The 27,524-nt window shown below is 43.6% G+C and overlaps 1 protein-coding gene across 2 annotated transcripts in view; it reads left to right on the top strand.

The window, feature by feature from the left end:
- GMPS (guanine monophosphate synthase) overlaps window positions 1-27,306 on the top strand; it is a 50,285-nt gene extending 22,979 nt beyond the window's left edge. For both annotated transcript variants that reach the window (XM_081190216.1, XM_081190217.1), the window contains exons 4-16: window positions 6,923-7,020; window positions 7,726-7,829; window positions 9,312-9,505; window positions 9,926-10,091; window positions 11,898-12,049; window positions 13,756-13,929; window positions 14,509-14,614; window positions 16,151-16,266; window positions 17,652-17,777; window positions 19,934-20,049; window positions 21,297-21,427; window positions 22,143-22,315; window positions 23,001-27,306. In XM_081190216.1, coding sequence (XP_081046342.1) covers window positions 6,923-7,020; window positions 7,726-7,829; window positions 9,312-9,505; window positions 9,926-10,091; window positions 11,898-12,049; window positions 13,756-13,929; window positions 14,509-14,614; window positions 16,151-16,266; window positions 17,652-17,777; window positions 19,934-20,049; window positions 21,297-21,427; window positions 22,143-22,315; window positions 23,001-23,102 — 1,758 coding nt within the window. In that variant the 3' untranslated portion in view covers window positions 23,103-27,306. The remainder of the gene's footprint in view (window positions 1-6,922; window positions 7,021-7,725; window positions 7,830-9,311; window positions 9,506-9,925; window positions 10,092-11,897; window positions 12,050-13,755; window positions 13,930-14,508; window positions 14,615-16,150; window positions 16,267-17,651; window positions 17,778-19,933; window positions 20,050-21,296; window positions 21,428-22,142; window positions 22,316-23,000) is intronic.
- The last annotated feature ends 218 nt before the right edge of the window (window positions 27,307-27,524 follow it).

Here is a 27,524-nt window from a genome sequence, read left to right as displayed (position 1 = left end):
GGCTCACAATCCAGATAATAATATGAGAGGTGGTTTGGAGGGAAATGTTGCAAAAACAAAACAACAGCAAAAAGTTAAGAGGGCAGAAAATAAGCCCCGATGATAGGAAGACAAATGCATCAAAGCGGGACGTTATCAAGAATGAAATGCCAAAGAGAGAGAGAAAAAGTGTGTTTTAATAATTTATTAAATGAGAACAAAGAGCAAGGCTGCCAAATATTTCACGAGAGAGATTTCCGTGCCCGAAGGGGTCGTGAGAGAGAATACACAAGACAAGGAATAGCACAAGGGAGAGTGGAAGCTTAGTAAGAAGCTTAGTATCTGATGAATGGTGAGACCAAGGAAGGAGAATAGAGAGAAAACAACTAAGATGATAACAGGCCAAGACCGTGAAGAGGCTTGGAAGTCAGCAGCAGTCTCGGTTCAATAGAGGAAACCAGTGGAGAGAACCCTTAAGAGAGGTGCAACGCGATTAAAGCATGAAGAGAAGAAAATGAAGCACTTGGGGAAGTGTTGAGAATAGAGATAATAGGTTTAAGTGGAGGGGTAGGAAGAAACAGTAAGCAAATGATTGCAATAATCAACGTAAAATAGAACAGGGAGTTTGTTAGAATCGGTAGCTAGAAAAGGATGGCGTTTGGAAAGGCTAGACCTGACATACCTTAGCTGGAGCGAAAATTGGAGTGGCGTGAAGGAGTGACAAGGCCTAAGTTGTGACCAGCAGAATGAGTTGCCACGGAGGAAGAAGGTTTGAATACAAGAATCAAGAAGAGAGAGAGAGATCTTCTGGAATATAGGTCCTGAAATGGCCAGGAACAAGAGCACAGAAGAAGAGCAGCTGAGGAAAGAGGTAAATCCAAACTTAGAAAGGCCAGAGGGATGACCAAGAGCCAGGAGAATTGCAAACATTAAAATGAGCATGAACTTCTAAAGCAAATGTATCAGGTGATGGTGTGGTTGCTCGAGAGCAAACAGGCAAGACTCCAACCTGTCTTTTCCAGGCTTTATTATTAATACAAACTATTTACAGTGCAGAGCGTCGCATGTCCATGTCTGCTCAATCGCTAGCAGAATCTGGGCGTGGCCGGTCCTTGTACCTCTCCCAGCATAAGTCATGTGACCCCCATCCTTCTCCTCCCCTCTCTGCACCCAAACCTCCTGCGCAGAGTGGGCACTGGCAAAGGGGGACTTCGCTTTGCTCAGGCTCGGTGTTGCGGCTCTTCCTAGCATCTCCTGGTCCCTGAGCCCCCTCCCCACTGGAGGCGGGGCTTTCCTCCTCGCCAGAGGAGGAACTGCTTCACAAGATCTTCAGAGGCTCCCTGTAACACAACTGCCCTTCCACCTCTCGCCTCTGAGCTGATGGCAGTTCCCTGACAAAATGGGAGGAGGGGAAAGAGCAACTGGAACTGGCAAGACCATGAGAACCGTGGTGGTTTACCCAACCACGTGCCCTGCAGGATGGGTCTAGTGGGAAAAGTTTAATGAATCGTGAAATAGAGAGCAGGGACTGAGCCTAGGGGTGTCAGTGAGGGAAGTCCAGCTTTCTGTGAGAGCAGCACGAATGAGGCTGAGAGGTCCAATGTGGCTGTGTTTCTCTTTTTGAAAAGAAAGTATTTTATACAGTTCATTTTTCTACATCGGAAGTAAGTAATATGCAACCTGTTTGGGTTAGGGCTATACAGTGGTACCTCGGTTTACGAACTTAATCCGTTCCTGAAGTCCGTTCCTAAACCAAATCCGTTCTTAAACTGAGACGCACTTTCCCTAAAGAGGCGCTACTTCCGGTTTTGCGGAGTTCGTAAACCGAATGGTTCGCAAACAGGACTGTTCGTAAACCGAGGTACCAGTGTATTGCACTCCATAGCCATCTGCTTTGCCACTGTGAGAACAGAGTATTGCTGGATTTGAAAAGCCTTTGGTATGAACGAGATGGGCAGGTCCTGCGTTCTATTTAAGGGTGAAGTCTAAAGCCCAGAAATCATTGGAAAGCCCTGACTAAATTTGGGGAAGCAAAAACTGGTTTCTGTCTACAAATTCCAAAGTGTGTGTTGTGCCGGGAAGTGGGACTATCTCGGTGTTGTACTGCAGCGCATTAGTGTGCAAATCCAGGAACAACAACACCAGCCCCATGACTGAGCCTGAGTGAGCTTGCAAGAGACTGTGTACGGGGTCTGCTCGTCTCTGTGAAATCAAATACCGCTGCTTAAAAGTTTGCTGCAACAATGTGGAAACAGTCAAGCGCGATGAATGCCGTGTCAAAACAGAACTCCCTCAAATAGCAAGGCTTTGTGCGAGATCAAATACAGTATAGTGAGAAATAATAATAAAGCAAGTTTTCAGATTGCTCGCTGCAATAGTCATGCTTATACGCACAAGCAGTAGTCTGTTGTTGGCGAAGGCTGTAATCCAAGATAGAAACATTGGCCCCACTGGTTGAGTGGAACGGATAATCTTCTGCTATGATGCGATGCTGAAGGAATAATGAATGGCTTTCCCCCATCTGTATGATCACTGTAATAAAAAAGCAGATACTCTAGTGCTTTATTAATACATATCACTAAAGGAGCTGGAAACCAGGAATAGCAGTGCCTTGCATGTTTCCATATGTCCAATGCAGACATAGAATCATAGAATTGTAGAGTTGGAAGCGATCCTGAGGAACATGTAGTTCAAACCCCTACAATGCAGGAATATGCAGCTGTCCCATCGGGATCAAACTGGCAAGCTTGGCATCATCAGCATCATGATCTAACCAACTGAGCTATCCTGAAGGGCAATGCACCTAGATCACTTTTATGATGGTTTGGACACACACCCCTGCCTGAACGCACCCTTTAATGGCGCCTAGTTATCGCAAACAGTAGATTAGGTGGTGAAGGTCCTGTGTGAGTGCCTGGAGGCGGTTGGAGGAAGGATGGTGGCTAACAAATTGAGGTTGAATCCTGACAAGACATAAGTACTGTTTTTGGGGGACAGGAGGCAGGCAGGTGTGGAGGACTCCCTGGTCCTGAATGGGGTAACTGTGCCCCTGAAGGACCAGGTGCGCAGCCTGGGAGTCATTCTGGACTCACAGCTGTCCATGGAGGCGAAGGTCAATTCTGTGTCCAGGGCAGCTGTTTATCAGCTCCATCTGGTACACAGGCTGAGACCCTACCTGCCCGCAGACTGTCTCACTATCTCTTGCTTGGACTACTGCAATGCGCTCTATGTGGGGCTACCTTTGAAGGTGACTCAGAAACTACAACTAATCCAGAATATGGCACCTAGATTGGTGACTGGGAGCGGCCGCCGAGACCATATAACACCAGCGAGACCATATAAGTCCCAGTACGTTTCCGAGCACAATTCAAAGTGTTGATGCTGACCTTTAAAGCCCTAAACGGCCTCGGTCCAATATACCTGAAGGAGCGTCCCCACCTCCATCGTTCTGCCCGGACACTGAGGTCCAGTGCCGAGGGCCTTCTGGCGGTTCCCTCGCTGCGAGAAGCCAAGTTACAGGGAACCAGGCAGAGGGCCTTCTCGGTAGTGGCACCTGCCCTGTGGAACACCCTCCCACCAGATGTCAAAGAGAAAAATAACTACCAAACTTTTAGAAGACATCTGAAGGCAGCCCTGTTTAGGGAAGCTTTTAATGTTTAATAGGTTATTGTATTTTAGTGTTTTGTTGGAAGCTGCCCAGAGTGGCTGGGGAAACCCAACCAGATGGGCGGGGTATAAATAATAAATTATTATTATATTATTATTATTAGGTGACAAATCTGTCTTAAGGTTATAGCGCTCTGACTCCAGATAGGGACTTACATGATTACCTTTCCATCCAGGAAAATCCAGACCAGGCTTCCTCAACCTCAGCCCTCCAGAAGTTTTGAGACTACAGTTCCCATCATCCCTGACCACTGGTCCTGCTAGCTAGGTATCATGGGAGTTGTAGGCCAAAAACATCTGGAGGGCCGAGGCTGAGGAAGCCTGATCCAGACCGTTAGCACAGAACAGTAGATATTATTCCATGTATAGGGTATCGGAAGAATAGAGGAGCAATGCGTTCTGAGCTTTAGCCTTGAGCAGTATAATCCAAGGACAGGTGAGCCAATTCAGCTGTCAGTGAGATTAAGTCCTAAGAATTTACAAGCAATTGAAACTGGGTTCAGTGGCTATCCAGTGACACAAGATGAGGCTATCCAGTAGATGTTTTCTTGTGATTGTAGCATGAAGCAATTTTCACACCTCCAACCTTCAAACTGCTTATTAGACTCTGCAGAGGATTCTTTTAGGTGTGTGAATAATCATATTTTTTTATTAGAAATGGTTTTGCAAACAATAAAACAACTAGCAAATATTGAATATGTTCTCACTCCTGCCAACCTAGCAGTTCAAAAGCACGCCAAAAAGTGCAAGTAGATAAATAGGTACCGCTCCAGCGGGAAGGTAAACGCCGTTTTTGTGCGCTGCTCTGGTTCGCCAGAAGCGCCTTAGTCATGCTGGCCACATGACCTGGAAGCTGTATGCTGGCTCCCTCGGCCAATAAAGCGAGATGAGTGCCGCAACCCCAGAGTCGTCCGCGACTGGACCTAACGGTCAGGGGTACCTTTACCTTTACAATCAATTACCACAAACCCTTTTCAGAATGTTTCAGAGCCAGTACCTCTGTTAATACATTGTATTATTGGATTCCGCCCCCTACCCCCAATGTATGCTGAGAAACAGGCAAATGCACCTCTCCTTTGTGGAGGTTAACATAAATAAAGAAAAAAGGGGGGAGGGGTAGCCACACTTCCCAAAATTTACCTTGCTGATTTTTACCTGAAGCAAACCTACACTTTGGTGTTATTTCTTCAAAAGCAGTTTAGGTGGTTGTTAGGTGTTCCTCGAGGGGAAATGCCTAGGAAACCTCTGAAACATTCTTCAGCGGTAGAATAGGGCCCTGTGTTCAAATCTGGCCTCTGCTGGGAACACCTTTATTTCAACCTTTGTCCTGAAATTAGGAATGGAACAGATTAGGAAACAACCCGAATCTGCGCAGCAGGGTTGTGTTTTCAAGGAGTGTATAAGCTTTGTGCTTCAGACCAGTTCAGAATGTGCATTGCTGTGTGGAATTGACCCAACCGTGATATTAGTGTTATGCAATATTCAAATGCATCCCCTCAGTGTTTTGGCTGCTGTGGGCTCTAGGGGTGGGGCCAAGGACAAAAGAACTAAATAGGGCATAGGAGAAAATTAGGCAGGCATTTATTTGTATTGCCAAGCGAGCAAAGATGATGCTAAACAGTGCTCCATAGCCTGCTGAAGAATAATGTAAATTATCTCCCTTTGCCTTGGGAGGCTAATTAAAGAGGAGACATATAACTCTATCTTATCCTTTAGCGGAAATACTCTCAAGATTATAAAGATGCTGTGAACAGGCCTTCTGGGATATTTTGCAGCCCTATTGATTGAGTGCCTGACAGAAAATTGCACTGGGCTGTGTGAGGTTTTCTCCCAAATAAGTGTTCTTATTCTCTTCTCTAGTCACTGCAGTTGGAGGCGAAATATGATAACTGGTTCAATTAGCCAATCTCTCCTAGTCAAGGAAATTTGTCTAAACTTTATTTGCGTTTGCTGGTCTCCTAGTAACCCATTCTTCTAGGAATGTACAATTTTGCCATGATACAAAACATAATACAGTAAAATAATAAATGTGATAAAATGCAACAATGGTACAGGGGAGAAATGCAAATATATAGAAAGGGGTATGGTGATCCCAATGGAAGAGGGAAATAATATGATTGAATGCTCTCAGGGCAGACCAAAGCCGAATAATTTTTAAAATAAAATTTAATGTTAAAAGTGGTAAACAATGTTAAAGTACATGGATGAGCAAAAATAAAAAATAAAAAGTCTTCACCTGGTGCTGAAAATATGTCACTATGGGTACCAGGTGAGCCTCTCTAGGGAGGGCATTCTGCAGTGCGGGGCAGCTGCTGAAAAGGCCCTGTCTCACTCACACTCTCTTGTTGCCTCTTTGTATTTAGGGTACAGAGGGCACTTTGAGAAGGGCTGAGGTTCTTCGGGGCTCTTTAAGACAGGGTTTCCCACACTTCTGAGTTCCTTGACTCCTTGTCAAGCCTATAAAGCTTTCATTGACCCCAACCCCAAAGTCTTTGGAATGTAAATAAAGGCAAGTGATATCAGTGTATAAGCAACTTTTACTAATCATCAATCACCATGCTAGGGAGAGGCACTCTATACATGCCTATACCTTTCCTTTCTGCGGCTCGTACTTCTTACTTCCAGTTTCAAAATTAGTACCCTATGCCATGCAAAAACCCCTTTTTCACCCAGACCCCTTTCCACCTCTAGGTCTTCATTCATCCCCTACACACAGCCCATTGACCCCAGGGGATCACTATTGACCATTTTGGGAAACCCTGCAAAGCAACAATATCTTATTAAACCTGGCTTATTTTTCTCCCAGAATTGAGCACGTATGTTGTTGGTAACTCTTTAAATTTGTGCTTTTCATGCAAGCTAGATACCCGAAGAAAGGCAGAAGCAGCTAATAAACCTTCTCTTTCCCCTCCGTAGCATTCCCCATCATTCAGTAGCTAGTAGGAATCCTTTGGAATTAAAAATAAAACAAAATGAGAACCAGTCTATTGCTGTATAGTGGTGTAGAGGGGAGCAGCGCAGGCAAACATAAGAGAGGCTGGATTACGAATCCTATGGAAATTACATGCAGTGTTGAATTTTAATATACAAATTAGCTGCGGCTTTGTCGCTGGCTATGGGTTTCCATCATGCTGAATGAGTTGCCTGATCCCTGGCTAATTTTGTGTGTGGTGGTACTGGTGCAAAGATGGAGGGGAGCCCGTGTTGTTGATGGTTCAGTGTTGCTGATGGTAGGACTGGATTGTGGGAGCTCATTGACTTTTTCTGATTTTGTCAGATGATGAACAAGGTGTTTGGAGGCACGGTACACAAAAAAGATGTCAGAGAAGATGGAGTCTTCAGCATCACACTGGATAACACATGTTCACTGTTCAGGTATGCAGGTACTGGAAGGGGAAGCTAATTTGTGGGACAGCCTTGAGGTTTATATGGCAGTTTTTAATGGAAACGTGTAGGTTGAATTCAGCGTTTCACCAGCGGGACAAAGACTTACCCCTCCTCTCCTCCTCCTCCTCCAGCCCCCTGTGCTCCTCCCCAATTATCGTTCTTTTCCGTGTATAAGACTAGGTTTTTTCTTTTAAAATTACGCTAAAAAGTGGGGATCGTCTTATACAGGGATAGTGCATAGGGTGGACATTTGATTGGTTGTTGCTGCAGCTGTCAGCGGCTGTTGGGCGTGTTATTGGTTGCTGCGTCAAGGGCTGGGGTTGATTGGCTGACGCTGCGGCAATTGGGCAAGCAATTGGCAGCTTCTGCCGGCGAGGGGACAGACAAGGGGTGGAATTTTCGCCGTGTGTGGGTGAGCCATTTCCCCCCATATTCTTCAGTTTGAGTCCCCCAAAACAGGGGGCGTCTTATACTTGGGGGGGGGGCATCTTATACACAGAAAAATATGGTACTCTGCTCTGGACATAATCTGTTCCTTCTGAACCATTTTGAAGAAATAAGGAAAAATGTTAATTGGTGGAATAAATAAATAGAACTATTGTATACTTAAGTTTGCATTAAGGGCTAATAATAATAATAATAATAGTAATAAGCATTGTTTTGGTGATCATGGTTTTTCCTGTTTTTACTTAGGGGACTTCAGAAGGACGAGATTGTGCTCCTCACTCATGGAGATAGTGTAGATAAAGTAGCAGATGGATTCAAGGTTGTTGCACAGTCCGGAAATGTTATAGCAGGTTTGTATTTTCCTCATTGTTAACCATTGATTGGTTCATAAAGAACCTGTCAAGCAAAATGTGGAACAAAAACAATGCAAAGCTAATGGGCGATATCCAACATTAGCCATACTGAGAATGAACCCATTGAAATCAACAGACTTAAGTCCACTGAGTTCAGTGAGTCCACTGCAGTAGGAATCTCCCATATCTGTACATTTAAATGGCAAGCATTTTGCATCTTGGATTCCTAGCAAAGGTTAAGAATTTAAAAATGTGTATTGACAAGGTCCAATTGAAACAGAAAAGTGTGGCCGTCATCTTAGTATTCAGTGATAAATTGCATGGAGTTAGTTTTTTTAATAGTATTTTAAATTAGAGAAGTTTGGATACCACAGTGTTGTGATCATCTTGCAAAGGAATTCATGTGGGAAACAGCTTTGACCCAGATCACGTCATGGGCAATCACAGTTGATGGTTTGGCACATTCAGGATAATTTGGGTGGTTCTGAGCCTGCCTGCTATCATGCGTGAGGAGCAAGCCACGATTCCTGGTTCAGTGTTATGTCCAGACAAGGGTTTATTTCACTTGAATCGTGATCAGTAAGCGAAGAGCAATCCTTACTACAAAAAGAAAGTCTTATTCTGGTATTTTGTTCAGCATACACTGTTTGTTTTCTTGCCTCAGATTAACCACATTTAAGCCACATTTAAGGAATGTGGTGGAGTCTCCTTCTTTGGAGGTCTTTAAGCAGAGGTTAGACAACCATATGTCAGGAGTGCTCTGATGGTGTTTCCTGCTTGGCAGGGGGTTGGACTCGATGGCCCTTGGGGTCTCTTCCAACTCTTATGATTCTATGATTCTAAGCCTCGCATAGCTGAATTCTCTGCTATGTGTTTTAGATTTTTCTCTTGTTTTTATACTGGTTTTAATATATGTGTTCTTTATTGTTGTAAGTTGCTTTGTGTTAACTTTGTCAAAAAAGTGACTAATAGGTTAATAATAATAATAATAATAATAATAATAATAATAATAATGTGCATCTACACACAGATTAACAATAGTATATGCTTAGATTTCCCCAGGAAGGATGGTGGTAGATACAAAATTTAGCCATACTTTAACAAATACCGTATTTTTCGCTCTATAAGATGCACCAGACCACAAGACGCACCTAGTAGAGGAGGAAAACAAGAAAAAAAATATTCTGAATCTCAGAAGCCAGAACAGCAAGAGGGATCGCTGCACAGTGAAAGCAGCAATCCCTCTTGCTGTTCTGGCTTCTGGGATAGCTGCACAGCCTGCATTCACTCCATAAGACGCACACACATTTCCCCTTACTTTTTAGGAGGGAAAAAGTGAGTCTTATAGAGCAAAAAATACAGTACTTCCCTCTGGTTAGTTTTATTGTTTATTTGCAATTCACCACCCAAATATAAATGGTCTCTTGTCCATATTGATGTGATTCTTAAGTGTTCTGACTTTTCTTTTCACACCCCAAGCTATAGCAAATGAATCTAAAAAACTGTACGGAGCCCAGTTTCATCCTGAAGTTAGCCTAACAGTGAACGGAAAAGCAATGCTGAAAAACTTCCTTTATGATATTGCTGGCTGCAGCGGCACCTTCACCGTTCAAAACAGAGAACTGGAGTGCATTCGAGACATAAAAGAAAAAGTAGGCTCGTCAAAAGTCCTGGTAAGATTTTGAAAGTTTGATTTCAAGGCTCATTCCTCTTCATAAGAATAGCAGTTGCTTATGATGCAACTTACTGCTTCCTGTTTACACAGTTCAGCCCAGCCATCTCCAACCTGGTGCCTTTTAGATGTTTTGGACTACAACTCCGATCAGCCCCCTGTGCTGGCTGAAGCTGATGGGAGTTGTAGTCAAAAACACCTGGAGGGCATCAGGTCAGCAAAGGCTGCTTTAGTCTATGTCATTTTTTACAAAAAGAGTGGGATGCTATCCTATCATGTTTGGTGTACTGTGGCTTTGATACTTCAGTAAACTATGGAAAGGTAGTAAAGCAAATGAAATTCAGTGTGTAGATGAAGGCATTTTTCTGTTTATTGAAATTCATTTTAATGACTCTCGCCCTGCCCCCATCAACCCTTGCAGGTTTTACTCAGTGGAGGCGTGGACTCAACAGTGTGTACAGCTTTACTGAACCGGGCTTTAAATCAAGACCAGGTGATAGCAGTGCACATAGATAATGGATTCATGCGCAAGAGGGAAAGCCAGTCTGTGGAAGAAGCACTCAAAAAGTTGGGAATTCAAGTCAAAGGTACAACAGCACTCCCTTCTTCACAAATACAAAAAATGGAAAAAAAATCCCAAAGTTCCGGTTTCTTTCCATAATGCTAGTTTCTGCATTTGTCACTTAGTTAGTTAGTTAGTTTTAACATTAATTTGTTTCAGACCATTAACTTCTTTTCAGTGTGTGTAGCCCACAAAATGCAGATTCTTCTACGGCTATAGCTAGCCACCATGGTGCCTTCCAGTGTTGTTGGATTCCATCCCATTCTGCATGGCCAATGACTCTGGGAGTGCACACCAATTTAGGATTTTATTTTTCTTGGAAAACATCTGCTGGAACTTCAAACAAACAGGACAGTCTGCTGATTAGAAATAAAAGTTCTCTTGGCACAATGTTAGAAGCTACCCCCTCTGTCGAATATCCATCTCCTGTTTTCAGGCTCACCAACGCTCCCTTTCTGCCCCATAAACTTCCCCCAGTATGCCTGTCTGGCTCCAACTTTCCCTTACTCCCCTCCCACCCCTTTTCACAGCCGCTGAGACCATGTAACACCAGTCCTGCAAGGCCTACATTGGCTCCCAGTACGTTTCCGAGCACAACTCAAAGTGTTGGTGCTGACCTTTAAGGCCCTAAATGGCCTCAGCCCAGGATACCTGAAGGAGAGTCTCCACCCCCATCGTTCTGCCCAGACATTGAGGTCCAGCTCTGAGGGCCTTCTGGCAGTTCCCTCACTGTGAGAAGCCAAGTTACAGGGAACCAGGCAGAGGGCCTTCTCGGCAGTGGTTCCCGCCCTGTGGAACACGCTCCCATCAGATGTCAAGGAAATAAACAACTATCTGACATTTAGAAGACATCTGAAGTTTTTAATGTTTTATGTTTTATTGTGTTTTTAATATTCTGTTGAGAGCGGCACAGAGTGGCTGGGCAAACCGAACCAGATAGGTGGGGTATAAATAATAAGTTATTATTATTATTTGCCATATTTTCCCATGAAATGTTTGGTTTAATACATTCTCCAGTGGCTCCGAGTTAGGATAGTCATTTGTTCTGGGAAAATGCCTCCTCTTGGTTAATGGCCGAGTCCGGAAGCAAGAATGACACAGACTTTGTGAGGTAGTCCCTCTGCTCCCAGACCAGATGTTGTCAGTATTCCTTGCCTGTAATCTTCGCTTCTCCTATGTCTCTATTGTAAGGTTTGCAGAGCAGGGATCTGTCTCCTGGTTCTGTTGCTTTTTAAAGTGTCGTGCCAATAGTAGCGATAATATAACAAGCCTCCTCTTGTTGTCATCTTTTGGGATTACTTACACACTGTCATGGAAGAAAGGTTACTCTCATTTCTCTGTCTTGTGGGTAATGACTGGCTGCAGTTTACAATTTTGCCTTTTATTATGCCAATAAACAAGAGTCTGTAAAAGCCAGCGTTCAGTATGTTTTTAGATTCTACAGTTTAGTTGCCAAATTGTTTTTTTCTTTAGTACCCTGTGTTTAAACTGGTCTGTCCCCCCCCCCACCAATTGATAAAGCTATAGTACAGGTATAGGCAAACTCAGCCCTCCAGATGTTTTGAGACTGCAACTCCCATCATCCCTATCTAACAGGACCAGTGGCAAGGGATGATGAGAATTGTAGTCGCAAAACATCTGGAGGGCTGAGTTTTCCTAGGCCTGTTATAGTATAACTTGGCGGGGGGGGGGGGGAGGAAGCAAAGGAAATGTTTTGTTAGGGGGGGGGAAAGATGTTTTAGTTGGACATGGGTAAGGGAATATCTGAGAATTCGAGTTCTCATATAATTTCGGAGTTTTTCTTAACAGCAAACCTTGTCTGTTTCTTCAGTGGTAAACGCAGCTCATTCGTTCTACAATGGCACAACAACTCTGCCCATCTCTGAGGAAGACAGAACTCCACGAAAAAGGATTAGCAAAACACTGAATATGACAACAAGTCCCGAGGAAAAACGCAAAATTATTGGTGACACCTTTGTGAAGGTATCTGTTCTAGAATTTAGGGAGAAACTTCAAATGTACCCTTCCCCCCTGCCTTGGTTTTCAAGAGGAGGATGTTGAATTTTCACAGTTTTAAAGTTTTACATTTGCTAGCTGTGTGTGTGTGCGCGCGCGCGCTCATTAGCTGATTTGGGCATTTTGCTTCCAAATTACAATCTCTAGACATGGAGCTGAAAAAGCCTCTTTTCTGTTAATTCAGCAGTTCCCAACATTTTTGGGAACGCATTCTTGTTCAGAGATGTGCTAGTAGCATGACCAAGGTATCGTCACAGTGATATTACACCCCAAAGGGTCAACCCCCATCTCATTATGAAGACCTTAGGTTACCTCCTTTAGGCTATATTTCAAGTGTAATGGCTAGTTAGAATATACTGTTCTTATTTTAATACGTCCTTATTTCACTTTTTCCTTGGACTTAGAGGCCTCTGGTTAAATGAATTGGTGGTAGCTCCAGATGTTTCACCCAGATGTTTCTAGTCAGTTTGGGTCTGTGGTATAGATTTGTAAGGAGATCTGAATAGGAATAACAAGATTGAGCCATACTGGCTTGAGAAGTGTTGTTTTCCTTTTTTTCAAGGAAGTTCCACAGCTCTGGAATAGCCAGGAAGATCACTGAAATGGTGGAAGTAGTTGAATATTCGAGGGCTGCAGCTCCCTCCTCAACAGAGTACCTATAACTGGAGTCCAGCTTTTAGTATAGATGAAATGTAATAGGTTTTAAAGTAGAACCCATCCTTTTGTCCAGTAGAGGTTACCCACTGTCCTTTGCATTTTGTGTATGCTCAGAATGCCCATGTTGTAATTCTGCACTGGCAAAGCAGGCCCTTAAAGCACTTGTTCTCTACCCCTGACACTTAATTCACAAATAGCTATAAAGGAAATGCTTGCATCATTAGAAAGAGGTTGCTGCAGCAGCTGGAACAGACTCTTAAGAGTTTATTTATTGCTAGCTTGGCTAAAAAACGAATGCATTTTTGCTAACAGCTTGCATGGTTAAAAAAAAAAACTGTGGTAGAAACACAGTGTGTAAAATGCCAAACATTAATCTCATACACAAACACACACACAAACGCTTATTGTTGTGCCAACAGAAACAATATATTTAGTACGTTGTAATAGTGCAATATCTACAGTTGAAAAAATGTGAAGAAGGCTACATTGTTATACAGTTCATTGTTTCTTCCCAGTGTTACAGAGTTCATAGCTTTGGTAAAATCGGTTGTTACATTAACAATAAAAGGGGATGGATAAACGTTGGTAAATTAAATTTATGCTTCCTACTAAGTGGAAGGCACGGAGCATGAATACAGTGGTGCCTCGCAAGATGAAAATAATTCGTTCCGCAAGTCTTTTCGTCTTGCGATGTTTTTCGTCTTGCGAAGCACGGTCCGCCGCAACTGCGCCTCTTCAAGCGGCTTTAAGAAAAAAGCGCAAGACGTTTTCGTCTTGTGAAGCAAGCCCATAGGGAAATTTGTCTAGCGAAGCAATGCAAAACCAAAAAACGCTTTTGTCTAGCGAGTTTTTCGTCTTGCGAGGCATTCGTCTTGCGGGGCACCACTGTATCTCCTTATCACGCAGAGAGGGCTGCAGTTCTCGAGGAAAAATGAAGCTTACAGTTTGTAATAAAATTTGAGGACTTGATTACAGGGAAGCATCTTCTCCTCTTCTCCCACCCCCAAACCCCGTAGATTGCTAATGAAGTTATTGGAGAAATGAACCTGAAACCGGAAGAAGTCTTCCTCGCTCAGGGAACGTTGAGGCCCGACCTTATTGAAAGTGCTTCTGTGGTTGCCAGTGGCAAAGCAGAAGTCATCAAGACTCATCACAACGACACAGAGCTCATCAGAAAGCTGAGGGAAGAGGTAAATAGAAAGTTACGTCTAATTGTTCAGATGGGCCGGTTGACTGTGGTAAGAAACACATGACTTGTTGCATTTCCTTCATGGCTTTGTATGTAGCGTTGAGCATTTTAGGCAGTATTTTCAAGTAACGCTTTTAGAAATTGGTGGTGGTCCTTTCATGTATAAAGGCCTTCTCCCACCCCCAATACTAACCCAACATCTCATGGGTATTTGTATACAGGACAACTTACAAAGAGATTTTTATACTGGATAAGCAGAACAACCATTTCAGATCCAGTCTATGATATACATCAGAATTTGTTCTGGTTTAGTCACCCCAAAAACAGCTAGACTGCATTAATTTTATGGAATATGTTTGTGCCTTATCGCAGCAGTTTCTAAGCCCTCCCTACTAAGTGCTTTGAATCACTTCCCTGTTGCTTTGGCTCCTGCGACATTTTCATTGGGGTGGGAGAAGCGAGGTTTAAATTACAGTCCCAGTTGTATAGCTGCATCGTTGTATTAGATTTGTTTTCTCATTAGTTCTGTATTACTCCAAAGAGAGGCCCCGAATGCGAAATGTGCTGTTTTCCATTGCAGGGGAAGGTAATAGAACCACTGAAAGATTTCCATAAGGACGAAGTGAGAGTGCTTGGGAGAGAACTGGGTCTGCCGGAAGAGCTGGTCTCAAGACACCCATTCCCAGGTACAGTCATACCTCTTGTTACGTTCGGTTCAGGTTGCGTCTTTTCAGGTTGCGCCCCGCACCGACCCAGAAGTACCAGAAAGGGTTACTTCCGGGTTTCACTGCATGCACAGATGCACGAAATGACGTCATGCGCAGAAGCGGTGAATTGCGACCCACGCGCGCGCAGATGCGGGTTGCGTTCCTTTCAGGTTGCAAACGGGGCTCCAGAACGTATCCCATTCGCAACCAGAGGTACCACTGTATAGGTGGTTTCTGTTCCAGGTTTTGAGGGAACTTTGAGCAACACATCCTTCACAGGGGCCTCCTCCCTCAGTGAGTCTATCTCCCAGGGGGCTCTTAATGGTGGACTCCCTGCTCAACCATGGTGATCCTTGATGCTGCCCAGGGCATCATTGCATTAGCAGAATTCACCAAGAAGTGGATCCACCGCTGCCCTTCTACAAAAGGAAAGATTTTCGGTTCCTGGAAGTTTGTATACATATGACTGTGGTTGGAGCCTAACTGACAGACTATAGACAGTGTTAAAACTTTGCAGTAGAAACTCTATTGTAGTCAAAAACCTGCACAGTTTTAAGTGGAATATTTTTAAAAACTATAATTTTTACTGAATTTGTATGCAATTCCAACACGGCGTATTTGTATGCTGCCTTTCCATAATACAACGGTGCTCAGCGGGTCTCACAACATCAAAAGGTTAACCCGGCTCACTAACAGTTGCAAGGCATCACAAAGTTTAAATGGTCATGAGCAATAAGCTTATGGAAACGCCTCCTGTTATTAAATGAGCAATGAAATTTAACAAGCCACTGATAGTTTATAATTAAACCATAAAAAGAAAACCTAGTTAACAGCAAAAATAATACACCTCCAAAGCTAAATCTTGACCCTTAGACCAGGCATAGGCAAACTCTGCCCTCCAGATGTTTTGGGACTACAACTCCCATCATCCCTAGCTAACAGGACCAGTGGTCAGGGATGATGGGAGTTGTAGTCCCAAAACATCTGGAGGGCCGAGTTTGCCTATGCCTGCCTTAGACAATGCCCTCCCCACACAATCTGTAGCCATCCTGAACTGCAGAAACAGTCAAGGCCCTGGCCTCCTAAGCCAGGTGAAAATAAGTCAGGCAAGCAGGGAGCAGGTCTTGCAGGATTCACTACATGATCGTCTTTCCAAACAATGCAGAGTAATCTATTCCAAGCTTGCCTTTCAGCTGAAGCATGCGAAGGGGTTTGGGTTATTTGGTGGGCAGGAGAAACGGAAGCCAGGGAGATCAAGGAAGTAGCACGTGGAGCTGGGAGCAGGAGTGAGCATACAGCCCTTTTCTTTTTTTCAAGTGAAGCCTCACAATAAGCGTAAATAGTGCTTCAGACCTCACTGCTGCTTTTGCATATGCAAGCCAAGCGTGTTGCAGATAAATGGCAGCATGGCCAAAACAAGTGCAGTCATGTACGTAGCATTACTGAAATACAAATTGCCACTTATATGTTGGTAACTGATTGCACGGTGCTGTTCCAATACTGGTTTTTTTCTAGGTCCTGGCCTTGCAATTAGGGTAATATGTGCCGAAGAACCGTATGTTTGCAAAGACTTCCCTGAAACGAACAACATTTTGAAAATCATAGCAGACTTTTCTGCGAGTGTTAAAAAGGTAATTATTGTGACTAGAATTGAAGGGTATAAATTCCTATGTGGATTATGATAAGCCACTGCGATAGATAAGCTTGGCTTAATTGTCCCTTTATTTCAATTTCTTTAAGCTAGTTGCTGAAGAACCCTCAAGACATTATTCTCTCTAGTGCACTTTCTTCCTATCCTTCCTGCTCCATATCCTCAACTTCCCTTCCTGTGTTTCCCATCAGATTATGCTGGCTTTCCCTGTCAGTTCTGCTTAAGCCATTGTTTGCAGAGTAGGCCCTGCAGTGTCTTTTCTTCCTTCAATAAAGTTCTCAAGATGAATCCCCTCCCCATTTTATGTGTTCTGTCTTTGTTTCTACCCTTATGGTGCCCTCCCAGTGTTGCTGGGACTACAACTCCCAGCATTCCTTGCCATTGGCTATGCTGGCTGGATTGGTTGGAGTCGAATCCAACAGCATTTGAAGAGCACCATGTTACAGTGGTGCCCCGCAAGACGAATGCCTCGCGAGACGAAAAACCCGCTAGACGAAAGGGTTTTCCGTTTTTCAATGCGCTTCGCAAGACGAATTTCCCTATGGGCTTGCTTCGCAAGACGAAAATGTCTTGCGAGTCTTGCGATTTTTTTCGCTCCCCCCTCTTTTTCTAATCCACTAAGCCGCTAATAGCCTTTTAGCCGCTAAGCCGCTAAGCCTTTAATAGCCGCTAAACCGCTAATAGCGCTAATCCGCTAAGCCGCTAATAGGGTTGCTTCGCAAGACAAAAAAACCGCTAGACGAAGAGACTTGCGGAACGGATTAATTTCGTCTTGCGAGGCACCACTGTATCTTGCATTTAGCAGAGGAGTAGCCAAGTGCTTTCAACTGGGAATGCCTCTGATTCAGTGGTCAGCAAACTTTTTAAGCAGGGGGCCGGAATATATCTTGAAAATAAAAATGAACGAATTCCTATGCCCCACAAATAACCCAAAATTGCATTTCAAATAAAAGCACACATTCTACTCATGTAAAAACACCAGGCAGGCCCCACAAATAACCCAGAAATGTATTTTAAATAAAAGGACACATTTTACTCATGTAAAAAGACGCTGATTCTAGGACCATCCGCGGGCCGGATTTAGAAGGCGATTGGACCAGATCCGGCCCCCGGGCCTTAGTCTGCCAACCCATGGATTATATATTTGTACCGTGTGTAGTAGATGATGGGTGGTTTAGAAATAACAAATTGGACCTTAAACTAACATGATATGGCAGCACTGGTCTAGCCACACACCTTGCCTCTTTGTTGAAGAACCCCTTATTTTCCAACCTCTGCCTCTATGAAAAACACTAGCTTCCAGTAAGACGTAGCCGAGTAATAATCTCAGATGTTTTGATTGGACTTTTTCCCTTTGCTGTCCAGCCTCACACTCTGTTGCAGAGGGTCAAAGCATGTACAACTGAGGAAGACCAGGAGAAACTGATGCAAATCACAAGTCTACATTCGTTGAATGCCTTTCTGCTGCCAATCAAAACTGTAGGAGTACAGGTGAGTGCGTTGTCGCTGTGCCAATCATACCTAAAACTTGTGTGGCTAGATTGCAGGTAACAAATTTAGCGATTTTGGAGCCAAAATAGAATACCTCCAAAATGGATTGGGATTAAAGCCATGGAAGAGCTATTTTTAAAAATATATGTGACAGCCTCTAAATGTCTGAATGGTCACTTTGGTTAGGCTAGGAAATACTGAAGCATTCTTAAGATTAAATAGCATTACTCACACTGTATTCCATCAGGTTCAGGCTTCCATTGGAGAAGCAGCAGCTGGAGGCTCATACGTATATTCCTACCAATTTGCTCGCTGCAGACAAAATTCTGCTTTTACCTGTTCTGCTTTTATAAGACTCGTTTTACTGTCCTCCTTATACTGTCCTATTATTATTATTATTATTGTGCTGTTTTTCTAGGCCACTTAGAGATACTTGAAATACGTTGGGGTTGAGAAATGCTTTTCAATAAATAAATAAGTAAACAAACAAACAAACCATTTCTGCTTTCCTGGTTCAGTTCAGGCACCTGTCAGGCACAAAGCCAATTAAAGGCTCAGAACTGCATGCATTGTAGCTTTATTGGCTCTGGGAGATAGGCCAGTTGTCTGTTCTGGACAGAGTCACGATCCCTCTGAAAGAAGGGGCTTGCGGTTCGGGGCTGCACTTGGATTCATCTTAGTTGCTTAGAAGCTCAGGTGGCTAGGAGTGCCTTTTGCCAGGTACATCCTTGAAAGGGTCTTGCCTCCTCACCCTGGTGATTCCTAGATTGGCAATTTGATCATTGCAATGCACCATGTGTGGAACACTTGGGCTTGGCCTGGATGCTCTGGCTGACTTAAGATGCCCCAAGCTAGAGTTGATGAGGATGGGCTTTCACAAGCCCATAACTCTGGTGCTTAAAAGCTTGTACAGTCGTACCTCAGAAGTAAAATGCCTTGTGAGTGTTCCGGTTTGCGAACGTTCTTTGGAACCCGAACGTCCGTCGGGTTCCTGCAGCCAGTCGCAAGCCGCGTCTTGGTTCCCAATTGTTTTGGAAGTTGAACAGACATCTGGAACGGATTCCGTTCGACTTCTGAGGTACGACTCTACTGGCTACCCATGTGCTACCAGTAGGCAGGGTGATATATCAATACATTGTCCAAAATTGTTTTGAAGTCCGTATCATGATAACAGTTTCATAATGTATGACTTGGCAGTTTATCGAGAATCACAGTGTATGTGTGTGCACGCATGCACGTGCACCATGTAAAAAATTCCAATATGGGGGAAACCGCGAATCTGGCTATCACTTCTCTCGTGGCTCCTGCCTCCTGTTGCTTATTACTATAAAATAACAGCTGTTAAAGGTAAGTAAAAATGCATCAGTTTTAGACCCCTAAGTAGTAGCAGTTGCCAGTACTCCGTTTGCCTCTACATAGTTGCATCCTTCTTTCAGACATCGTGATACAGGGGTACCTCGGTTTACGAACTTAATCCGTTCTGGAAGTCCGTTCTTAAACCGAAACCGTTCTTAAACTGAGGCACACTTTCCCTAATGAGGCCTCCTGCCGCCGGTGCGACTGTTCAGATTCCGTTCTTAGACCGAGGTAAAGTTGCAAACCAGGACACTACTTCCGGTTTTGCGGAGTTCATAAACGGAATCGTTCGTAAACAGGACTGTTCTTAAACCGAGGTACCACTGTATAGGTATATCACAATGTTTAAAACGGGATATCGCTCAGCCCTACCTTACCAGTCCTTGTTGCAAGGCCCTTAATTTGGGTCCAGGGTACAGACCACTTGATGCTTTATATTCCTGTCTGATCTCAGAGGTTTTCAGGGGAGTCATGATTAGTGGTCCCCCATGACCGAGATGCAAGGCTCATATCTGCCAGAATCTGTGCATATTCAGCATTCTGTGCCTGGTTCTGTGAAGCTGCCCCTTGGCTGACATCAGGTAGGGACCCCCCCATTGAATTTAAGGCATTTTGGGAAGGCATAATTTCAACAGGCATTTCAAGTAAGCTTTTTCTGGTTTAATTTTTGCTAATTTAATCACCATACATGGCAGTGTGCAAACTGGAGTGTTGAACGGTATATAACTTGTTGCAAGGAAAGAACTAGATGAGGTTTCAGCAAATGTTTCAGCTGCTGATTTTGTTTTGCTGCTTTGCAGGGTGATTGCCGCTCCTACAGCTATGTATGTGGGATCTCCAGCAAAGATGCGCCACACTGGGAGTCCCTTATGTTCCTATCCAGACTCATCCCCCGCATGTGTCACAACATAAACCGGTATATATCTGCAGTATTTAAAAAAATACAGCTGCTGCTGATTTTGTTGTTTGCTTGCATTATTGCTTTGGTAAATTTTTGACTTACACACGAGAAGTAAAAGCGAAACTACTGTATAGAAGAATATGCTACTGCCTTTCTTGAGTGCTTATTATAAATTGGAGATGTAAAACATTTGGAAATTTTGAAGCCAGCGGGGCGGGGATCTTGTTTTAGGGTTGCTGGGAATCGAAGTACATATGCAGTACCTTCTTATCAAACCTAAACTTATTTTATCGCTTTAACCACATTAAATGCACCAGTTGCAACACATTTATCAAATAAAATTGTACTTCGGCATAGTCATAACATTTATGACAGAATTGCCTTGACTCAGAAGTAAGCCCCACTCTGTTTAGCGGTGCTTACTTCTGTGTATGCACACGTAGGCTTGCATGAATGTCGTCAGCTGCTACCCTGAGTGTGTCCCTTTGAATACATGCATAGGATTGCACTGTTAGTGTCACAGTGAATTGATGGGAGAGATGAAAAGGTTGACCTTAAGAGAGAGAAGCCACGTCAAAAGCTTTTGGTATCGTGAAACTTGTAGGCCAGAGACCATCAAAGGGAGGCCAGCAGCAATTCACAAGCAATAAAGGCTCTGTAAGCTTATCTCACGAAGATGGCAGGCACCCTTCTAGGTGGATCTGAGTATTGTATGTGTCAGTTACAGGGCACAGGAGCTAAAATGCTCTTCATACTACAAACTCAGAGTAAAGCCTTGTTTTTTAAAGAAGCATTCCACTCCATTCAAAAAGAGAAAATAATTCATTCGAAAACCAAGGTACCACTGTATACTGGAAAGCTAAGTGTCAGGTGCTGCAGGCATGAGTGCTCTTAACAGCGGGGGCTTTTAAAGCAAGGGAAGGAAGGAAACTTTTGCTTTAGTATTGGAATAAAAAGACTGCACATATTCTGAATGTTAACGTTTTCCAAACGGGATACCTGGCTTTTTAAATAAATGATTTAACGACCACCTGTGGGAATTAAAGGCACTGTGCACCCAAGTTTTACATGGTTGGACAAAGCCAGAATTTATAATACTGTCTGCTATTCTGGTAGTTTATAGATGTATTGCTTATCTTTCCCTAACCTGGCACAAGAAGTTGGGGACTGAAACTCCTTTTAGCCCTAGCCAGCAAAGTGCTTGCATTATTCAGTTTGCAATATACCACACACTCCAACGCTTCATTTTCTTCCCTCCGTAGAGTGGTCTATGTGTTTGGCCCACCTGTCAAAGAACCTCCCACAGACGTTACTCCCACTTTCCTGACAACAGGAGTCCTCAGCACGTTGCGGCAAGCTGATTTTGAGGCTCATAATATTCTCAGGGAGTCTGGTTAGTATGTGCATTTGTTCAGTGGAAGGTCATTGCTTAGTTAATTGCTAAGAGGTCTGCTGCCCTTGAGTCGCCATTGGCAAAGACCACTTAACAGCAGTTCAGAATTCATCAAGCAACCCAGATTTTGGTGCAAGACAATAAAGTAAAAGTTTGCATAACAGATGTTTATTTTGTAGAACCCTGGCTTCAGAAAGTTGAATTTTCTTCTGGGACACTGCAATTTCTTGATTTTGTAGCAGAAAAACTACATCAAAAGTGAATCACATGAAAGTTTTAAAAGAAACTAATTTGATGCATTCAGCTCTTAACCAACAGCAGTTTCTGAATTGTACCATAGAGTACAGTCTGTCTTTATGCTGCTCTTTGTTTTCGTTTGTATCCTGCCCTTCCTTAGAGGAGCTCAGGATGGCAAAATGAGCTCCCTCCCCCTAGTTTATCCTGAGAACAACCATGTGACATAGATTAGGCCAAGATAGTGATTGGCCCAAGACCAGCCGTGAGCTTCACGACTGAATCAGGAGTAGGAATTCTGGTCTCCCAAGTCCTAGTCCAGCACTGTAATTGAGGGATGGGGGACCTGCCAACCTCTGGGTGTTGTTCCACCACAACTTCCATCATTCCTGACGATCTGCTCTAATCATTATGCTACGCCGGCTCTCTCGGTCCATATAACAGTTGGTGAATTGCAATATTCTTGCTTTCTTATGCCAAGGTTATGCCGGAAAAATCAGCCAGATGCCAGTCATCTTGACACCGTTGCATTTTGACCGAGATCCCCTTCAGAAGCAGCCTTCCTGTCAAAGATCTGTGGTCATTCGGACCTTCATCACTAGTGATTTCATGACGGGTATTGCAGCGACTCCCGGCAATGAGATACCACAAGAGGTAAAACTTTCAGAATAATCATTCGGAACGGCCTTTTCTTTCTTTGCTAATATGGAAACTGTGTTTGTTCTCTTATTCAAAATAGTTTCAAAGTTCGTTTTTGTAGCACAGAAATAAATGTGCTCTGGCCCTCAATCCGCTCCTGGGTGATGTATCAGTACATCGCCCAGGCCTACACTGTACAGTCGTACCTTGGAACCCGAATGCCTTGCAAGCCTAATGTTTTGGCTCCCACGTACCGCAAACCCGGAAGTGAGTGTTCCGGTTTGCAAACGTTCTTTGGAACCCAAACGTCCGACAGGGCTTCCATGGCTTCCGATTGGCTGCAGAAGCTTTCTGCGACCAACCAGAAGCCGCGCTTTGGTTTCTGAACGTTTTGGAAGTCGAACGGACTTCCGGAACGGATTCCGTTCTACTTCCAAGGTATGACTGTAGTAAGTGTATGAGCTTCCTCTCCAAAATGTTTGCCTGATTTTTTGTTTTTGTTTTTTTGCAAACAAAATAATACCAGGCTCTATTCTAAAACTTTGATGCATCATTCCTACTCCTTTCTAGACAGTTGGGTAAAGTAGTCTAATGAATACCCTGTGCCTTACATTACATCCCCGATTTATCCCTCATTCAGACCAGGGAGCCTGTCACTTAACTGCTCTTCTCACTTTGTTTTGTTCCTAAATAAACGCAGGTTGTGTTGAAGATGGTGGCAGAGATTAAGAAGATTCCTGGCATCTCCCGGGTGATGTATGACTTGACTTCAAAACCACCAGGAACAACTGAGTGGGAATAATTATTCCCTCCCCCTCCTTGTATGAAAGTACTGTATGCAGTTTTAAATTATATCAGAAACCATTCCCAGTGTTGACATGCAGTACTGTGAAACAGAGTCGCTGGAGCTGCTGCTACATCATATGTGATTCTCTCCCCCCCCCTTTCCTGGAGCATAATCTGCAAATTAAGAATGATGTTGGGGGCGGGGGGGGGGCGGGGAGCAAGGTAAGTGGGCTGAGGATACGTACGGGTAAATAATTAGGGCAGTGTTGCCTATGTGCAGATAGATTCATATTGCTTTGCCTTTTTTTGGGTCTTATTGACTGTTTCTACTGTTACGTCATTTCAATGTCTCTTTTTATTTTTTATTTTCATTTTCTTTTGTATACTGTGTAAAAAGAGACCGTTTATTTACATTTACCAAAACCAATGTCGGAGCCTATTAAAATAATGGGTTTGGGGGCGGGGCGGGGCGGGAAAGCGACCAACAACTGCTTTTGAAACAGATTTATTATAAATAAATATTTTGCCAAATGGAGTAGTAGGTATTGTTGAGTTGTGGAATCAATGTATAATTTGTTTTGCTGCGTACTGTATGAATTCCTGTTCCATATCGTTTGGAGTATTAAGCCCATGGCAATAAGTGTTGACTTTTAAGACAACAATAACACCTGGCACTCAAATAATGACTGTGTCTCCCCCCTTGCTCTCCTGTCCCTCCTCCATAATGCTTTTTAAAGCAAGTTTTGTTTAAAAATGTAAAAGCATACATTTCCCCCACCGTGCAGTGATATCTATATTTAATGTACATTAAATCAGTTACAAGGGAGCCAAACATGAATTATGTATACAGTTGGAAATGCATCTTGCGGTTCAGGCAAAATCAAAGGGAGGGACAATCCACCTTGCAGCCATCAAAATCTTATCTGCCCTTTCTCAGTTTTTGTCTTTGTCTTTATGCTGAACTATCATTCATACCGTTGGGCTTATATTTTATATGAGGCTGCTTTGGAAAAGCAAGGGAATAATTGCTCTCTGTGTACTCCTTTCCAAGCCAGTGTGGTGTAGTGGTTAAGAGCGGTAGACTCCTAATCTGGTGAGCCAGGTTCGCTTCTCTGCTCCTCCACATGCAGCTGCTGGGTGACCTTGGGCTAGTCGCCCTTCTCTGAAGTCTCGCAGCCCCACTCACCTCACAGAGTGTTTGTTGTGGGGGAGGAAGGGAAAGGAGAATGTGAGCTGCTTTGAGATTCCTTTGGGTAGTGATAAAGCGGGATATCAAATCCAAACTCCTCCTCCTCTTCTTCTAAAATGTGCTGATTAGTATGTGATTGGGTTTTGGAGGCAGCCGGGCCAATCTAGATATAAATTAGTTCGTGCATTTCTTGAAAAATAAACCACCAATAAGTCAGAAGGGTACCGTATTTTTCGCTCTATAAAACACACTTTTTCCCTCCTAAAAAGTAAGGGGAAATGTGTGTGCATCTTGTGTAGTGAATGCAGGCTGCGCAGCTATCCCAGAAGCCAGAACAGCAAGCGGGATCGCTGCGCAGTGATCCCTCTTGCTGTTCTGACTTCGCTTCGCTGGAGAGGCGCTGCGCAGAGAGGGAAAGCTATGCAGTGCCCCTTCAGCGAAGCAGCAGGATAAACAGCCCCTTCCGTTTCTCCTCCCGCTTTGCTGGAGAGGTGCTGCGCAGAGAATATTTTTTTCTTGTTCTCCTCTGAAACTAGGTGCATCTTATGGTCGGGTGCGTCTTATAGAGCAAAAAATACGGTAAATAGAGTTAGCCTCTCGGCTCTGGTTTGGGTAAGGATCAGAAGCTGGGTGGTTTTCAATATGTGCGGGTATTGAGCCACATAGCTTCGTCTGACATGGAGCTGCTTCTACAGCATCTTGTCAGGGTAGATGGACAGAAGAACAGCCTTAAGGTCACACTCACACCCTATATTTAAAGCACTCTTTAATCCACTGTCAATCATGGCTTCCCCCAAAGAATCCTGAAAACTCTACTTTGTTTAGGGTGCTGGGAATTGTCGTTTGACGCCTCACAGAGCTACAATTCCCAACAAACTATAGTTCCTGGATTCCTTAGGAGGAGGCCATAGCTGTTAAGATGGTAGAAGAGGGCTTAAAATGCTAGAATACAGTGGGACCTCAGGTTAAGTACTTAATTCGTTCCGGAGGTCCGTACTTAACCTGAAACTGCTCTTAACCTGAAGCACCACTTTAGCTAATGGGGCCTCCTGCTGCTGCTGCGCTGCCAGAGCACGATTTCTGTTCTCATCCTGAAGCAAAGTTCTTAACCTGAAGCACTATTTCTGGGTTTGTGGTGTCTGTTATCTGAAGCGTATGTAACCTGAGGTACCACTGTAAAGAGAATAGGACTGCAACGACTTCAACTCACCCGTTCTGAATACGGCCTTAGCGCACCACAAATCACTGTAACCCTGCACAAACTTTGATTTGCACCCGATAGTTCTCAAGTGCCCAAGTATTACTGCGTTGATTAGCAGGATACAGACGACCATTCCGCCATGCATTGATGGATCGGAAGGTCACCGCAGGACAAGTGAAAATCTGTTGGAGGGGCAGTGAACTAGTCGCTTCTGTTGACAAAAAAAGGGTCCTTCTGCTCAATATGATTTTCGCTGTCCTTATGTGAATTAACCAAAACATGGCTGGTTAAGATGCAGAGGTCAGGGCTCGCTGGATGGTCTTGCTGGATGTGTGGTAGAGCATCTGGCTGGATAAAGCAGAGGGACGGATAAAAGGGAAATAAGGGCAAAAGGTACTCGCTATAAAACCATTATTATGGCGTTTGGAGAGCTGGGATGAGCTGGTGGTTCTATTGCTACGCTAACTTGTCTCACCATGCCACATGTTGTCTCCTGAAGACAGAGGTCTTGGAACATGTACATGAGCGAGTAAACTAGGTGGCATGGTCCAGTGTGTAGGAATGCAGTAGGCGAATCATTGAATTGTACAGTTGGAAGGGACCCCGAGGGCCATCCAGTCTGACCCCTTGCAATGCAGGAATCTCAACTGTGAAGCATCCATGGCAGATGATTTGCAAATCTGTTTGCCCTATGTCATCCAAACCCAGGGTGTGCAACAGAAGTGCTTTCCTGTACAGTCCGTGTTTGGGAATGGGTGTGGTCAAGTGAGCAGAAGAGCAATCCAGACCCAAGTGTTTTCTTAGCAAACTCTACTAGGAAGTCCTCTTTATGCCTGCTGGTGAGATTATGGCACCTGAGAGTATAATGTAATGATCACTTGCAAGCTCTTGCGTGGTGGGAACTCTTATTCAGATGCCTCCTAGACAGTCAGGTTCATAGCAGGGGGGTGTTCCTTGAGCTATTGCTGTGCTTTGACATTGTTTACTTGGCCATTTTAAATGTCCTTTTTTTAAAGCTGATGTTCAACATATAATATGTAACCCTATTATAGTTATGGTCCAAGCTAGAGAAATGAGGTATATATAATGCATGGTTCCATTCGTAAGAGCCAGAGGGTTTAACTGAGTGGTGTGTCTACTGACGGTAACCTTTGCAGCTGGAGCTAAGAGTATTTTGTGTCCATGTTCACTATGTTAGATGCACAGATAGTCAAATTATAGGATTTCCATCTTAACAAATGTATACGTTTAAGTCAGCTCTGGGCTATAACTTTATAAGCTTGTTTTGTTTTTTAAAAAAAAGATTTGTGAAGAAAATGGGAGTTTGGCAAACTTTATTAAGAAGATTAACATTGCAGCCAGAAGCAAACACATGTGTAAGAGGCGTTGCATCATGAGTGATTTGTTAAATCTGAATCCAGATTCCAGTATTGTATGGAGCAGGGTATTTCTTATTTTTATTTTTTATTTTAAAAAACCACACAGTTAGTTTGTGAGAGAAGTGGAATGTAGCTTCATTGCCATCCTTCCAGTCCTTGAATGTATTTCATCGTGTTCATTCATGTAATCTCAGCCGGATGGAGAAACACAGATTGTCGTCTTCTTGTGGTCCAGAAGGGAATGTAGCTTATGAATGCGGTTGCTCTTGTTCAGTTTGTTTACCCCTCTCTAGTCCTTCAGTGAGACATGTCAACGTATTCAAAGGAATTTGTATAGGGAAATAATTCCTAGCATTCTCGTTTTTTTAAAGAAAGAAAACATTTTCTGCTTGTAAATGATAAGTACTGTGAGCCTTAATTTTTATCCACAAATAAAAGTTACCCATTTGGATACTTGTGTGATTGTTATTATTATTTTAAAGACACTCCTTCCAATCCTTAACTCCCCACTTTGGAATTTGTTCCCTAAATGATTAAGGCCTGCTGTGGACAACGGTTGGCTCTTCTGGGTGAGCAGGGGAATACCACGGAAACAAACTATGACAGGACAAGCAGTGGAGAGAAGCTATCTGGTGTCTGGAGCTTTAAAATGTGACCTGAGTATTTTGC

This window comes from Podarcis bocagei, assembly GCF_964188305.1.
Source record: "Podarcis bocagei genome assembly, chromosome: 4".
NCBI classification, from domain to species: domain Eukaryota; kingdom Metazoa; phylum Chordata; class Lepidosauria; order Squamata; family Lacertidae; genus Podarcis; species Podarcis bocagei.
This window is presented reverse-complemented; position numbering and strand designations above follow the sequence as displayed.